Below are 15,320 nucleotides of genomic sequence, written 5' to 3'. Positions count from 1 at the left end.
CCTTGCTTGTAGTCGAGAGAGGGAGAGAGAGAGAGAGAGAGAGAGAGAGAGAGAGAGAGAGAGAGCACGCCATGAGGACTGTTAGCCCTCTCTGGAATTTAAGAAAGAACAGTCCTTACCCTCCCATTGACACTCCTGCTGCCAGAAAAGGGGCCAAAGGGTAGAGGCTGTGGACATGGTGGATAACGGCCTCCAAGTCTTCCGTGTTTGCACAGCAGTAAGTCCGTGGTGTCTGGACAAGAAGACACAATTGTTAAACTACAAGTGGAGTGATTTGTACAGAGTAGAAATGTTTAATTAAAAAAACAATCAAACAAGAAATCACAAATACAAAAAATAACCTTGGTTTGTACATACTATTAACAATAATATGTTCGTATCTTCTAGTACACACATCTGCTGCTTAAAATCAACATGATTTGGTAGCACTCAGAATGTGCAAGAAAAAAATTTTTTTTGGTGTTTTGAGACAGGGTTTCTCTGTGCAGCCTTGGCTGGCCTGGACTCACTTTGTAGAGCAGGCTGGCCTCGAACTCACAGCCATCTACCTACCTCTGTCTTCCCAAGTGCTGAGATTAAAGGTGTGCACCACCACTGCTCAGTTTTGCAAGAAAACTTGACAGGAATGGGACAAGCCCCTTAAAAATACCTCCAATTAAGACAGACACAAACATGCAAATATATGAGAGAAAAATGCAGAGAATTACATTTTATAGAAAAAATAATGGATGTTCCCTAAGAGGCAAAATAATTCTTTATTTAAAACAAAACAAAACAAAACAAAACAAAACAAAAACAAGCAAGCAAGCAAAAAAGACTTCCTAATAATGTTATTAAAAGGTTAAACTGCTGGGCACGCTGCGGCCATGATTTTATTGCGCATGTTCACAGAAAGTGTATGCCACAGAGGCCGAGGACGACCCATACTCCCACTGGGTGGGGGGAGCCGTGAGCCAAGCGGTGAGTTCAGCTCTCTAGGAGAATCAGCGGAAGTTAGCATCCTTCTGTTTTCTGCTTTCTGGCGAACAGCGACCGGCTCCTAAGCAAAGGCAAAGGTCCTCAGGGAGATCAGGGGCAAGGCCTTGGGACTCAGGGATTCTCAAAACTTTACTACCAGTCACAAAACAGACCTGTGCCACGCCATGGGAGTCTCTCAGGATCACGCCTATCTGGGAGGGAGTCAGGCCTTTCTTGGCCAGTTTGTAACTCCCTTCCTTCTGTTCCGACATTAACTCCAGCCGAGTGGGAACGTGATGGCGGTAAGGCAGCGCTGTCTGGGACAGGCCCTTCCCGGGGTCCTGCATGTGACCCATGATGCTGGAGAGAGGACAATGGGTCTCTGTGAGTTCCAGGCCAGCCTGGGCTACAGAGTGAGACCCTGTCTAGGGAAAAACAAGAAAAGCCTAACTGTGGCTGGTGTCTCCTCCACCATGAGTATGGCCTGCTGATGAAGCAGTGAGCTTTGCAGACGCTGCCTTTCTAGACAGGCCATATGAGATTGACTTAGTGCATCGTTTCTATAATGTTACTGTATTCATTCAGCCCCGGCTGTGCTGCCCTGCAATACATACTTAACATATTAAATTGTGTTAAGCTTATTATGCCTCAATACATAATACAACAGAACAGAGAGTTTCTATGGGAAATTCGTCAGTCGTGGCATTGTTTCTGGCCTGGCGGGAGGGAAGAGGCCTCTAAAAGCGTGTACTAGAGTAAGGGCTCTGTGAGCTCAGGCAAACTGACACTTAACTACGTGCTAAAGAGACTAGTGGTAATACGAAAACTGAAATGAGTTCCCGGGGCCACCGGGTTTAATGTTCTGAGAAGCCATAGCCACGCTGTGAGGCCCCCGCCACCTAGCCATCAAGTATTAGGGAGCAGCTGCAGGCAGTAACAGTATTTCACCCACCCAATAAAATCACTGCCTGTCGCCCACTGCCATCTTCTCCAGAGTGTGAAATGCTACAAAGACAAATTTCACCCTGACAATTATGCTGGCTACAGGTTCCTGAATAATTAAGTGTGTGCCCACTGAAGCCTGAGGGAGGCCGGCTACCTTATCTATTTTGTAAGTGAGGAAGTGGAATTGAAAGATTGATAACACTGATAACACTTTAAAAGCTAGTAGGTGACTAAGCTGAGATACTTTAAAAATCTTTGTGATTAAATTTGAGAAGTGAAAACCCAAGGAAAACTCAAAAACAAACAAAGCGAGCCCATCTACCATGCGTATCTGTAGAGACTGCAGAGAACTTAAGCAACAAATCCTTCCTACTTGGTATTTGTAGTCCACTCAAGCCCATTCATACCGCAAAGCTTTAATCTGTGCGCTGCTTAGGAAGGGTTCCCAACACGTACTCCTGTTTTGCTGGCTTTAAGTGAAGTATGCGTGCTCATGTGGGGACACGGGGACACAGGCATACATTCAGACACACCTAGTTATAAGAAAACAAGAAAACGCCACGTGGAAAATTCTAGGCTCGGAATCTTAGTGCCAGAATAAGCTGGGTGGCAGTGGCACACACCTTTAATCCCAGCACTTGGGAGCCAGAGGCAGGTGGGCTCTGTGAGTTCAAGGCCAGCCAGGGCTACAGAGAGAAACCCTGTCTAGAAAAGCAAACAAAAGCACCATAGATGTCACTTAGTTCCTCATTTACATACTAGGAAATACAGTGATTTTTAATTAATTAGATGGGCAAAGTTAAGCAATTTTTCCAAGAGGCACAGAGCTGCAGAAAGTGGATCGTATATTTACCCTGAGCAAACCAGTTCTTGTGAAGTGCTGAGGTTCCACCAGAAACAGAGCAGCTATTCTGGGAGGAGATTAATGTGCTAATCTCTAGGAAGGGCCAGGACTCAGAATCCTTTTCTCTCTGAGTGGAACTTTACCACACTCCCCATACTGAATCAGGACACCTAAGATTTTAACTTTCTGTTTGGAATTTAGAATATTCAAATTTGCACACCTCCATCAAGGTCTAGTAATCTGTATGCAATTATTTAATAATTCTATTAAAGCAACCCTGTGATTCTTATCTGCCCACCAACAGCGGTTATTTTTATGATGGGACTAACGTTGTGACTTGTTTTAAAATCATAGCCATCCTTTGTCCAGCTCCTAGTGACCTGCCCACACTGTTCTAAGAAAACTGGTCTTAGTGTTGGAATCAAGTAAGGAGTCTGGAAAGAAAAAGCATGTCTCACAGGTAAGACCAGCATTTCAAGGTACAGTTGTTCCTCTTGCTATTGATGGGTGTGTAAAAGTGACCGAGAGTCAAAATTTGCCCGAGAGTATATTACTTTTTAAAAAATAACGAGCCATGAAATGAAGAGCCCCAGGGAATAGCCCCATCAGCTCTGAGGCCAGTGCGACCTGTGCCTTCCCGTCACGGTTCCAGATGCAAACAGCCCACGCCCCCACAGTTGTGAGCACAAGGGGCACCAGGATACCAGCGGCCCTGGTCATGCTTCAGAGCAGCCTAGCTAGCCACATCTTCTCAGCAGAGGTCTCCACGAGGCACAGCTCATGCTGGGTCTCAGACTGCGTGACCGATCCTCAGCTGGGAAGACTGTCATGTGTGGAACGCGTGACCATCCATGGAGAATGCTTTTTAAATAAAAGACCAAAGACACTTTTAAACAAAAGATCCCAGAGAGAATCAGTCTCTTGGGAGTGGGGGGGTGGATGGAGTTCCTGGGTCAGGGTGTTCAAGCCTTCCCAGACGATCCTAGGTCTAAGGGGACAGAAACAGTGACAGCTGCACCAAGGGTGGAAGGAGACCATGGTGACGAGAGCGAGAGCCTACGAGGAGCCCTGGAGAAGGCACTCCTAGCTGGTGGTTGTACCCATGTCTAAGGGGTCACTCCTACGTCTGAGGTCACAGGCTCTTCGGTCACGCTAAGCATTTAGCAGGCAGGAGCTATGCTAACATCATCACTTAAGTCAGCTTCTCTCTCCTCTCTTTCTGAGGGAAGGGTTTATTTCAGCCTATACTTCCACATTACAGTCCCGCTGAGGGAAATCAGGGCAGGAATTCAAGCAAGGACTCAAGAAAAACCCATGCTTCTTCCTGGCTCAAATTCAGCTGCCTTTCTTTTCTTTTTTTTTTTTTTCTTTTTTATTTTTTATTTATTTATTTATTTTTTTTTCAGCTGCCTTTCTTACAAAGCCCAGGCTGACTTGCTTGGGGAGAGCACCAGCCAATAAGACGCTCTTAAAACAAAGAACAACCAGAGCCAGGTGTGGTGGCGCAGGCAGATCTCTGTGAGTTCAAGGCAGCTTGGTCTACAAAGCGAGTCCAGGACACCCAGGGCTACACAGAGAAACCATGTCTTGAAAAAAAAAAAACAAAAAAACACAATACAATACAATGATTCCTAATGATATTCTGCTATACTCATAGATCAGCGCCTGGTCCGGTCATCATCAGAGAGGCCTCCTCTGCAGCAGAGGAGAGCCAATACAGAGACCCACACGCAGACTTTCCATGGAGAAGTCTAAACTGGGGGCCTCATCTGTTCCCTCTCCTCACAGACTGCAGATCCTTGCATAGGGGATGGAGGACTCAGGAGAACGTGGCCACTGAATTACCTCAGCGGGGCTCACACAGACTGAAATGGCGAGCACAGAGCCTGCATGGGTCTGCACAAGGCCCTCTGAGTGGGTATCATGGCTCTTAGCTTGGTGTTTGGGTGGGACTCCTTGGTGTCTTCAGGCCCAGGACCAACAGCTCCAGGTTCTCCCAGCATTCCTCAGTCCCTGTCTGCTGCTGGGCATGGCTGGCAACTCCAGCTCTAACCTGTACTTTCCAGGGCAGGGGCTTCCCCTCCTCCTCACCATGTAATCTGGACATTTTGGAGCTCTTACTTTTTCGTCTCTCTCTCTTATCCTCTTGTGTGGTGACCAGGAGCTGCTTCCAATGAACCTACATTTGTACACTTTAACCTGCCTTACATGAGAAGCATCCAACGTCCTCCTTTTTAACCATGGAAAAAGGGAGGAATGTTAGCACATAGGCAGCCTGCTTCTGGGTTGCCTAGTAACCTATGATGTCATCATATGTCGCCCACCAGGTGTGTGGCAGGCATGGTTCAGCTGCGCATGCGCAAGCTATAGAAGGACCAACCTGCCACTTTGTCTCTCTTACTCTCTTCTCTGGCTCTCTCTGCCTCGCTTTCTTTCCTGGGGCCCCACCATCTCTCTCTCCTTTTCCTCTCTATCTCTCCACCTCCATCCAATAAATCTCTTTTGTGTAACATCTGTTGTGTGTGTGGCATCACTTTTAACTAATACCCGTAACAGTGGGAGCAGGCATCTCTCTGACTCTTTTGCATGCTCTTGGAACTCTTCTAGAGTTGGTTTGCCTTGTCCAGCCTTGATAGGAAGGCTTTTGCCTTGTCGTATTGTATCTTGTTTGGCTGTCTTCTCTTGGAGGCCTGTTCTTTTTTGATAAGAAAACAGGGTGGGGGTAGGTGGTGGATCTGGGGGAGGGTTAAGGTAGGGGTAACTAAGAGAAGTAGAGGGAGGGGAAACTGTATGAGATAAGAACCTATTTTCAATAATTTTTTTTTTTTTAAATCAAGAAGAAGCCCCATGGACTTGCCTTCAGGCCAACTTGATGAGGCATCTTGGACTGAGCAGAACAGTGTGGGAGGAAAAGTGCCTGAGGGAACACATCAGACAGCTCAGTCGTGCCTGGCTGCATGGACCTCTGTGCAGCTCTGCCTTCTCCCTCAGGCCATAAAGGTACTTCTAATCCTTTCTAGAAGCCTCTTTCTAGCTCTTGATTTTTTTTTTTTAATTAAAATATTTATGTTGGGGAATTATTGTTCCCAGGCTTAATTTAGAAAGTAATCAGTAATGATACATTTTATAGACAGCTTGAACTCTTGGATCTTATCTGCAAGGACAGAGGAAAAGGTCTTATCTTCTCCAAGGACTCCAGTTCCCCGAGGAATGTCTGCTGAGGCCCAGTTTGTCTGATCCCTGTGGCTAGCAGGCTCAGCAAGCTGCAGGTTCTCATTTCCTCAGACGGAGCCCTTGTCTTTTCCTCAAGACTAATAAGAAAGGAGGACACTGTGATGGGTAACCTCCAACTCCTGAGCCTTCCCAGGGGCCATCGCCACCCCTAAGCACTCAGTCTATCTCTGACTCTTTCAGCAAAGCCTTTACCTCTGCATCTTTTCCCTCTCCTAGAAAAAAAATGCTTACCCTAAATACCATTTCACCTTTGCTTTAATCTCAGAGACAGTTCTTTCCTGTTGGATCTTTGCTGACTCAACCTTTTTATTTTTATTTTTTAATATCTTCTCTAAGTCTTTCTTACTCTGGAGCTCAGCCATACTGAAGTCCTTTCTGAAACAACGAGAAGTATAAAAACACACAACTTTCTCCAGACAGAAACAGAAACCATTCACGGCTCTATGACAGAAAGAATACAAAGGGCTCTAAATGCCAAAGTTAGATCTAAGCATCAATATAGGCATCTTGTTTTGTGATCCTACTCAAAAACTACTCAAGATGTTGAATGACTAAACTGCAATCAGAATTATGTTCTTTTGGAACAAAAAGCTATTTCATTGAGTGTCCAAAAACAGTGATAATTATATCCTTTTATAACTACTTGAAAAGTATTAGAATTGCTTTATTAACACGTTGTGAGGCATTGCTGTGACAGAGCTGACCATGTTGTTTTGGGGAGAATTGTGAAAGGACTTTGGAACTTTGTGCAAACACAGCCATTGAATGCTCACTGCATGGTGAGCTGTTCTGTAGGAGCTTGTACGATAAGACTGTGGAGGGCAGTGCAGAAGATGGAGGCCTGGCTTGTGGCGTTTTTGAGGTAGGTTTACAGACTCTATTTGGGGAATTTGTTAGTTTGAATTAAGATTTTTGTCGTTCTGGTCAGCTGGGACTGAAGAATCAACTGTGATTAATAAGAGACCAGAATGAGGGAACTGGAACCTCTGTTTTGCTGGGGGACTCAGTGCTGGTCAGCTGGGGCTAGGAAATTAGTGGTGAGTGAGACGAGACCAGTATCACTGAGGTGAAGTCTTCTGGGAAGTGTTTCCTGAGGGCACAGAGAAGCTGTGTTTTAGAGGCGGCCATGGTTGTACCTCCTGTTGGCAGCCGTACTTGGTAATATGTCAGAGTTACCAGGTGGTGCTGGTTTTGAAGGTGTGAAGGAGTCATGGAGGGCAGCTGAGGCTTGGCTCTGTGAGAGGCCAGGAGAGGCCATTGGTGAAGGTGCAGCCTCAGTGGCAGCTGAAGGCCCAGGACTGAAGGGGTCATGCAGAGGAGTGAGGCTTGACGCCATGAAGGAGCCCAGGACAGGCTACTGGGGAGAATGCAGCCCAGCTGCAGCAGGGACCCCCATGTTTGGAGATGCCAGCGCCATGGCATGACCACCACGAACAACAGCAGCAGGGGAGTGGAGCTGTGTGAGCCTAGAAGACAGGACGCCTGTGCTGCAGAGGGTGGAGCTGGGGAACTGACCAAAGCCCTTTCTTTGAAGGAGTCTAGAAGATCATGAGTGGATGTTGAGTTATTTATACAGCTGGTGTTTGAATGTGCTTTGTTCCGATTGTGATTGTGTCCTGGTTCTTCCCTCTTGAAGTATGCAAGTATTTAACTTAATTTATACATCCATATATATATTTTTATGTATATACCTATATATGTATATGTATATACATATCTATCTATCTATCTATCTATCTATCTATCTATCTATCTATCTATCTATCTATTTTTTAACAGGGTCCCACAATAGAGAGATTTTGAATTCTTAAGAGATTTTTGGGATGGGCATGGTGGCACAGCACTTGGGAGGCAGAGGCAGGCAGATGTCTGTAAGTTCAAGGCCAGCCTTAAACTTGAGCAGAGGGCAGAGAAACCCTGTCTTGAAAAAGCTAACAAACAAACAAACAACAACAACAACAACAACAAAACAAAACAAAAAAGTCAAACTAATCTTGGAGACTTGTGGATGAAGATTATTACATTCTTTCAAAGTAAATATCCAATTTAGTTTTTAAATTTTTGCTTGTTTCTCTTTTTGAGATACGCAGCTCAGGGTGGCTTTGCGCTAGTGATCTCCCTGTGTCGATCTTCTAGTGCTATGGCTCCAAGTGTGTCTCATCACGCCCAGCTACAGTTACGCTTTGCCTGACACACTACAGAGAGACTATTCCCAAAAGCTGTCCTCTGATGTCTACTTGTACCTCCCTCTAATAATAAATAAACTAGTAAAACTTTTGCTCCATGAACCCCTCATTTCCATTCTTTCCTCTCTATTCACCCTGCATGCACTTCCAAACCAAAGTCTGTAAGTCTGCGCCAACTACTTTTCAGCCTGCCTCCAGGCTTCCAACACTCCCCGTTCCTGCCATTGCCATGGCTCTGAGTCATGAACATGGTCAAATCATGCTTTCTCTTCCAAATAAATAACAACCATGTGATACTAAGGCTCTTAGGATTACCACACAGTTCTTCAAAACTGAGCCCGTGCTTCCGAAGGACTTCCTGCTACTTTATGAAGAGGAAGCGGAAGGTTAGCCTGATGGCCTACAACAATACAGGCTCAGGGTCGAAAGCCCTGTCTGAGTTCTGTCGTTCCCCCACCCCACCCCTCATTCCATCACTTGGAAGATGGAAAAGATCATGGCTATACTTTCCTAGATTTTACTATGAAGTAAAGCATGTAATTATGTAACCATGTCAGTAACTGTGAAGTAAAAATACATAACTGACATAGCATACATAACATCCGAAGGACTCAAAAATATTATATAAAAACTACCACCATCATTATCTACCCACAAGTAACAGTTTTCTTGTTATACTTGTGACAACCTCTTGAAGGTTCAATGTCACAGCCTTAAATATGCAACTCAGAATGTGACCATCTTTATGAAATTTCCTACCTCTTCCAAGAAATTACTTACCCATTCCTTGTGTTCTGTAGCTTAGTAGACCTTGCTACAGTTACACTTGGCATTGAACAGCATCTATTTTTTGTGCACTTGAGGCCTGAGTTTCTAAGAAGTACGTTATGCCCTATTAATTGTACTTTATTGCCTTATACGTGACAGCTTGTTTTCAATAAACAGATCCTTGTCTCTCACACTGTGGGACCCAAGAGACTCTGCCTGTGGTCTGCTGTTCCCTTCAGAGCCTCAACACCATTATTTTCCTCATCTCCGGGTCCTGGGAGCACATAGGTAGCCAGTACGAACTGCCTAAGACAATGCAGTTGGGTGAGGACCACAGTGGCAACTGCAGACATTTCCTTTAGAATGTCTGTCTGCAGGATCCCCGCAGGGCTGGAATCAACGGGGAAATCTGAACTCTCATGGCACACTTTTCATCATGAGACACTTGAGGAAGAGCATAAACACTGTAACATATGCTTTTGAAATCCAAAAGCTCTTTTTGTGAAGTGCGTTTAGTGTCTGGGCTCCCATAATGGTTCTGGCATAGACAGACGCTTGGCCCTGTGTGTCTCTAAATCACGGAAGAGTTGTCCACAATGATACAATGTAAATAGTACCATTCTAAATTTTCTCTAGAACTGCCCTCACAGATAGTTAAAAGTGTGTTCTCACCAGTTTCATAGGCGCTTTCCTATCAGATCAGGCTGACAGTCAAGATGAACTTACAGAACATGTAATGTTTTACAACATGGTTCACAGGGTTTGTTTTATTTTTTATTATTGTTCTGAGGTTGAGGTCTCCACCTTAGCCTTAAGTTGGCCTTGGACTCCTGAGCCCAGTGATCCTTTTACTTTAGCCTCCCAAGGAGCTGTGAAGAAAGATGCAGTACACCACCACACCTGGTTCAGCTTACAGACTTAATCGTCAAATGCAGCAGTGACGTGGAAGTACTTCTGTCCTAGTGAAAACTGACTAGGAAAGTGGTAGCACACCCTGTGATCCCAGCACTAGGGAGGCAGAGCCAGGAGGCTCGCTGGGAGTTCGGGGCCAGCCTGGTCCACAGAGCAAGTTCCAGGACACCCAGGGCTACAGAGAAGCCCTGTCTTGAAAAACCAAAAAAATAAAAGAAGATGGACATTTTTACTGATGTTAAAATCTAACGAGTATAGCAAAGGTAGTTTCAATTAAATACTTTTCATTATAAACCAGGAAATTATTCTTTTTCAATTTTTAAAAAATTGAGATGTGTCATTTAAATTTACTTACCAAGAGATTCTCTCCTGCCACTCCTCTGTTATTAAAAACCACACACCTAAAAACGAGGAAAGCACTTTGTTTATTTCTCTACACAATTCTTCCTAACAAGATACTACCGAGATCATCTCACTGACACTATCCTACAGCATTAAAATAGTAAAAAAGTTGGCCCAGGGGCGTAGCTCAGTTGGTTGGGTGCTAGTCCAGCATGCATGAAGCCCTGGGTTCTATTTCCAGCACTGCAAAAACTGGTTATAGCAGTGCGTGCTAAATGCTAGCACAAGGAGAGGCAGAGGCAGGAGGATCAGCAGTGCAGGACATTTTTACCTGCAGAGCAGAAGCAGGTTTGAAACCAGCTAGGGCCAGATGGAGAACCAGCCTCAAACATCTACCAAAGGAGCAGACTGAGAAAAGTCTGTTCCAGAGACTTGGGGAGAGCTTGGCTGGTAAAGGCACTTGCTGCCGGGCGGAACCAGTTCCATCCCATGACCCACAAGATTTCAAAGCAGAACTTGTCCTCTAGACTGCCCCCACCCAGCACATGTGTGTGCACACACACAATTAAGAAATACTGCAAATGTCTGTGATAAGGTCAGATTTTAACACCAAGCAGTAGCATGATCCAGAAATGTTTAACAACTCTCTCTAAAGGACCGGAAACCCTTATTGTAGTACAGACTAAACCCAGGGTGTCATGTTTGCTAGCACTGAGCTCACCACTGAGCTGTCCTACCAGTTCTAAAGAGTTACAGAATTCTGCGTCTGGGTTCAGTGAGGTACACATTGGTCTCATGATACTTGTTCCTGCTAAACAGAATACTTTACAACATTTTCTACATAACCCATTTTTCTGATAAGCACTTCTAAAGCAGTTTTAAGTCACACATGTTTTTGCTTCAAATGTCACAAAAGTTGTATATAATAATACAATGGTATCAGTCACTATTCATAGCACTGGTAAGAGTCTATCCATACACTAAAGACCAACTCTTACTCCTTAAGGTTCAGCAAACCTGATAACCAGAATTTTTTTTTTCAAAAATTAATATTGACTTAAGCCAAGCATGGTGGTGCATGCCTTAAATCCTAGCACTTGGGAGGCAGATGCAGGTGCATCTCTGTGTGTTCAAGGCCAGTCTGGTCTACAGAGTGAGTTCCAGGACAGCCAGGGCTACATAGTGAGATCTTGTCTTCAACACATGTGCATCTTTAATTATGTGTTTGAGTATGTATCTATGAGGGAATGTGCACATGAGGGCGATTGTCTTTGGAGGCAAGAGAAGGGAATCAGATGCCCTGGAGGCAGGTGTCCCAGGCGGCTGTGAACTGCAGCATGGGTGCTGGGGACAGAACACTGATCCTCTTCAAGAGCAACAAGGACTTGTAACAACTGAGCTCTCTCTAGGCCTTAAACATTTTCAACATTCTTCTCTATGTGTGTGTATGGGTACATTTACCATAGCAAGTTTAGAGGACAAGTCTGTCCTTTCCTTCTGCCATGTGATGTGGGTCCTGGGGACAGAAATTGTGTCGCCAGGCTTGTGGCAGGCACCGTTACCCACTTCTACCGGTTCCCAGACCAGAATCTCACCATTAGTAGTGCTACAGATGCTGGACATTTTGGAATAGAGCACCAATATGCTACTACTTTGTGTTAAAACATTTAACTTTCAGTTGACAATTATATATACGTATATGTAATATAATCTATATTACAATTTTTGGGCAAACTCCTGACCCCTCCCTGTATTGGTTCTCGTGGATTTTAGTGAGTGAGTGTGTGTGCATGTGTACTTTTTCATGTCATTAAAATGAATTTTGTCTTTGTTTACCTATGCAATCAAGCCCATTTAGGACTCAAAGTCTCTTCCTGCAGGGTGTCGTGCACGTCCAGAGCAGGGTGACTTGACAGCCCTAAGACACCCCTAATCCCGACTGTCCTCTCAGGGGGCTGGGGTTCAAGGCACACCACCTCTGTCAGAGACGGTGGTTTAGACTGGTTATTTACTTATTTACTCTGCCATTCCTTTCTGCATCTGAAATGTCTGCATTTGCAACTTTTAGGTCTAGTTAAAAGGAAATAGATAAGTGGTTCATGATCTCAGAAATCAGGCTGAGGAGACGGCATAGTCCAGTGAAACCTACGTAAGCGAAACAGCCAGGTGCAGTGAAGCACGCCGGAACCCTGGCACCGAGGAGGCAGGACGGGGGCCTCAGGGCCTGCGGCCAGCCAGCCTAGCTGAACCCATGAGTCTTAAGTGAGTGGGAAACTCTTGTCTCAAAGAACAAACTGAGGAAGACACCTCATATTTACCTCAGGCATCGCACACATGTACCCCCCCACTAACACAGAAATCTAATTTGAGGGAAAAAAAGAAGTAAGACATTTTAGTTGGGTACAGTGGTGCATGCCTTTAATCCCAGTACTTGGGGGACAGAGGCAGGTGGATCTCTGTGAGTTCGAGGCCAGCCTGGTTTACAAAGTAAGTTCCAAGCTATCTAGGGCTGCACAGTGAGGTTTTCTCCATTGACTGTTGTCCTTTTAAGAGAAGGGGTCTTCTATGGTGCCCAGGCTGGTCCTAAACTCAGCTTCAAGTTGCCTCCTGCCCCAGCCCAGCTAGCCGGGCTGACAGGCACATTCCACTATACCTGGCTTTCTCTTATCTTTTCTTTCCCCTAAAAAGAATGGCAAAACAGACTAGATATAAATAAAGTGTAAGTTGGCCACGAAGACTCGATTGCGTAAGCACCGAAGCCACACGAGTGACCTTGAGCCTGACGCTCCTGTTCAGGCAAGAGCTACTTGAGAGAGCAAACATTAAGGACAGATTCAAACGGCTTCTGGAGCAAGATGTCACACGACTGCCACCGTGAGAAGGCCACAACGCTAGGGAGGGAAAAGGAAAAGATGACTTGCAAATGTGTGCAAAAGCCATTTATCCACCTGGGACCGTCCTTCAGACTGCAGGCTGGGCCTGGGGGCGCCCCAGCTGCCCTGCTACACAGCAGGTTAGAGGGGATGTGGGCAGAAGGGTAAGGGGGAACGAAGAAGCTGGTCAGCCAGACTGTCCCTCTCCCCCGAGAGCCGGTGACAAGCCCGGGTAGTGACTCTCTCCAAACATCTCTTTCCACTCACCCAAGTGACTTTAAATGGCGTGCGCACACAAGAGTGAGGCTGTTCAACAGTAGGAGTTGTGACCTCGTCAGAACAGGTGTGTCACTGTGGGTGAGACTGGGGTGTCGGACGACTCCCGTCGTTCCCAGTGTGTTCTCTGCCTCCTGCTTGTGGTTTCAGATGTGAGCTCTCGGCCCTTCCTACCACCATCCCTTTCCTCTGCCCCCACTGACTCAAACCCTCTGAAACTCTGCGCTCAGTTAAATGCCTTCTCGGAAGTGGCCTTGGTCAAGGTGTTTTATTACTGCAATGAAAACAAACATAGCTAACACAGAAGCCTCGGGGTTTAGGGAGCTCGTGTGCCTGGGTAGAGGACTGGAGTTCAGTTCCCAGCACCCAAGTCAGACAGATCACAGTCCCCACGGGGGAGATGCTCTCTGGCCTCCCTGGGGACCTGCAAACATATATACAGACACATAATTTAAAAAAACAGAATCTGAAAAAGAAATCTGGTATTAAGAACGTTCTACAGCAAGAGTGTATGTTAACCACAGCTTCACATGGCTTACATGTGCCCCTAAAGGGTTAGTATGTGGGAAGTTACGGTGTGAGGCATTAAGAGATTGGAAACGTAATCTACGATCTCCACAGGTGAGGCCCTTGGGAGGTGACTGGGGTTAGACAGGGTCATCCACGAATATTCCTATTACCGAAGAAAAGTGAAAGACAGGTCACACATGTGAGTACTCCATCTCTCTCAACAAGTAATCCCCTGAGCCATTTTGGGACTCAGCCAGAAGGAAGGTCATTACTATATGCAGTACTTTGATCTTGGACCTCTGGAAATGTGAGTCAAAGTAAACCTCTTTTCTCTATAAATATCCAGCCTCTGGTATCTCATTATAGTAGTGTACCAGGGAAGCAGATGAGTTTTCTCTAATGAAGGCTAAGTGAAGGGCAGGGAGATATGTGTAACACGGGGCTTTTCAATCTGCAACACTGTAGGTGTTTTGGATTAAATGACTCTTTATTGTAGGGATGTCTTGTGCGCTACAGAATGCTCAGGGTCATCTCTGCTTTCTACTAACTGGAAGCCAGTAAAAATGCCCCAGGCCTGACGATTAATAATGCTCCTAGGAGCAGGGAAGACCTGAAAAAATACAAAACAAAACAAAACACTCTAGATGTGGCCACATGTTCCTGGGTGTAAAACCGCCCCTTGCTTATAGAAAACTATTACTGTGAGATGGACCAGAGTCAGGATCTGCTCAAGGCACACATGGGGTTTCCTGCCACACACACAGACACAGAGAGGAGCGGACTGCCAATCAGGTGCCCAGGAAAGGCAATGAGAACAGAAAACTAAAGTCTGTAAGATAAGGGGATTTCCATCAGATAGTCTTAAATACTTTCTAGCTCTCCCCATCTCTGTTCTAACATTCCTCACGTCCTTGAACATGAATGTAGAAGCTCCACAGGTAGAGAGAAGCCTCAGTGGGTGAAGGTGCTTGCTGCCAAGCCTGAGATCCTACATTTGATCCCTTGGACCCTGTGGTGGAAGGAGAAAACTGATTCACACAGACTGCCCTCTCATCTCCACGCACACTTGATGGAACATTTGTTTCTTTCCCCACAAAAGAAATAAGTAAAATATAGTGATAAACCTATCAGTAGAAGCACCAATCAGTGAGGGTAGAGTGGGAGGAACCTTTAGGAAATAAGCTGCCCTGATACTCCACCATTTCAGATAACAGGAGAAAACTGTCCACCACCTCGACAGAGCATGTTTTACACACTTCTCAGGGCCACTAATATTAGAATGACCCATTCAAGCCAGGTGCAGTGGCACATGCCTGTAACCCTGGCACTCAGGGAGGCAGAGGCAGGTGAATCACTGTGAGCTCAAGGCCAACCTGGTCTTGTGGCCAACAAAGTGAGTCCAGGATAGCCAAGGCTACACAGACAAACCCGGTCTTGAAAAACAAACAAAAAAAGAATGACCCATTCATTCAA

The 15,320-nt window shown here is 45.5% G+C and overlaps 1 protein-coding gene across 1 annotated transcript in view; it reads right to left on the bottom strand.

Annotated features, from left to right (window-relative positions):
• Abhd3 (abhydrolase domain containing 3, phospholipase) overlaps nucleotides 1-15,320 on the bottom strand; it is a 43,031-nt gene that overhangs the window by 12,883 nt on the left and 14,828 nt on the right. The window contains exons 4-5 of the mRNA XM_021642218.2: nucleotides 10,202-10,247; nucleotides 120-232 (exon numbers count right to left, since the gene is read on the bottom strand). Of these exons, the coding sequence (XP_021497893.1) occupies nucleotides 120-232; nucleotides 10,202-10,247 (159 nt within the window). The remainder of the gene's footprint in view (nucleotides 1-119; nucleotides 233-10,201; nucleotides 10,248-15,320) is intronic.

Source organism: Meriones unguiculatus, chromosome 2 (assembly GCF_030254825.1).
Source record: "Meriones unguiculatus strain TT.TT164.6M chromosome 2, Bangor_MerUng_6.1, whole genome shotgun sequence".
Classification (NCBI taxonomy): domain Eukaryota; kingdom Metazoa; phylum Chordata; class Mammalia; order Rodentia; family Muridae; genus Meriones; species Meriones unguiculatus.
Note: the sequence above shows the minus strand (reverse complement) of the source record. Positions and strands in the feature narration are given on the sequence as shown.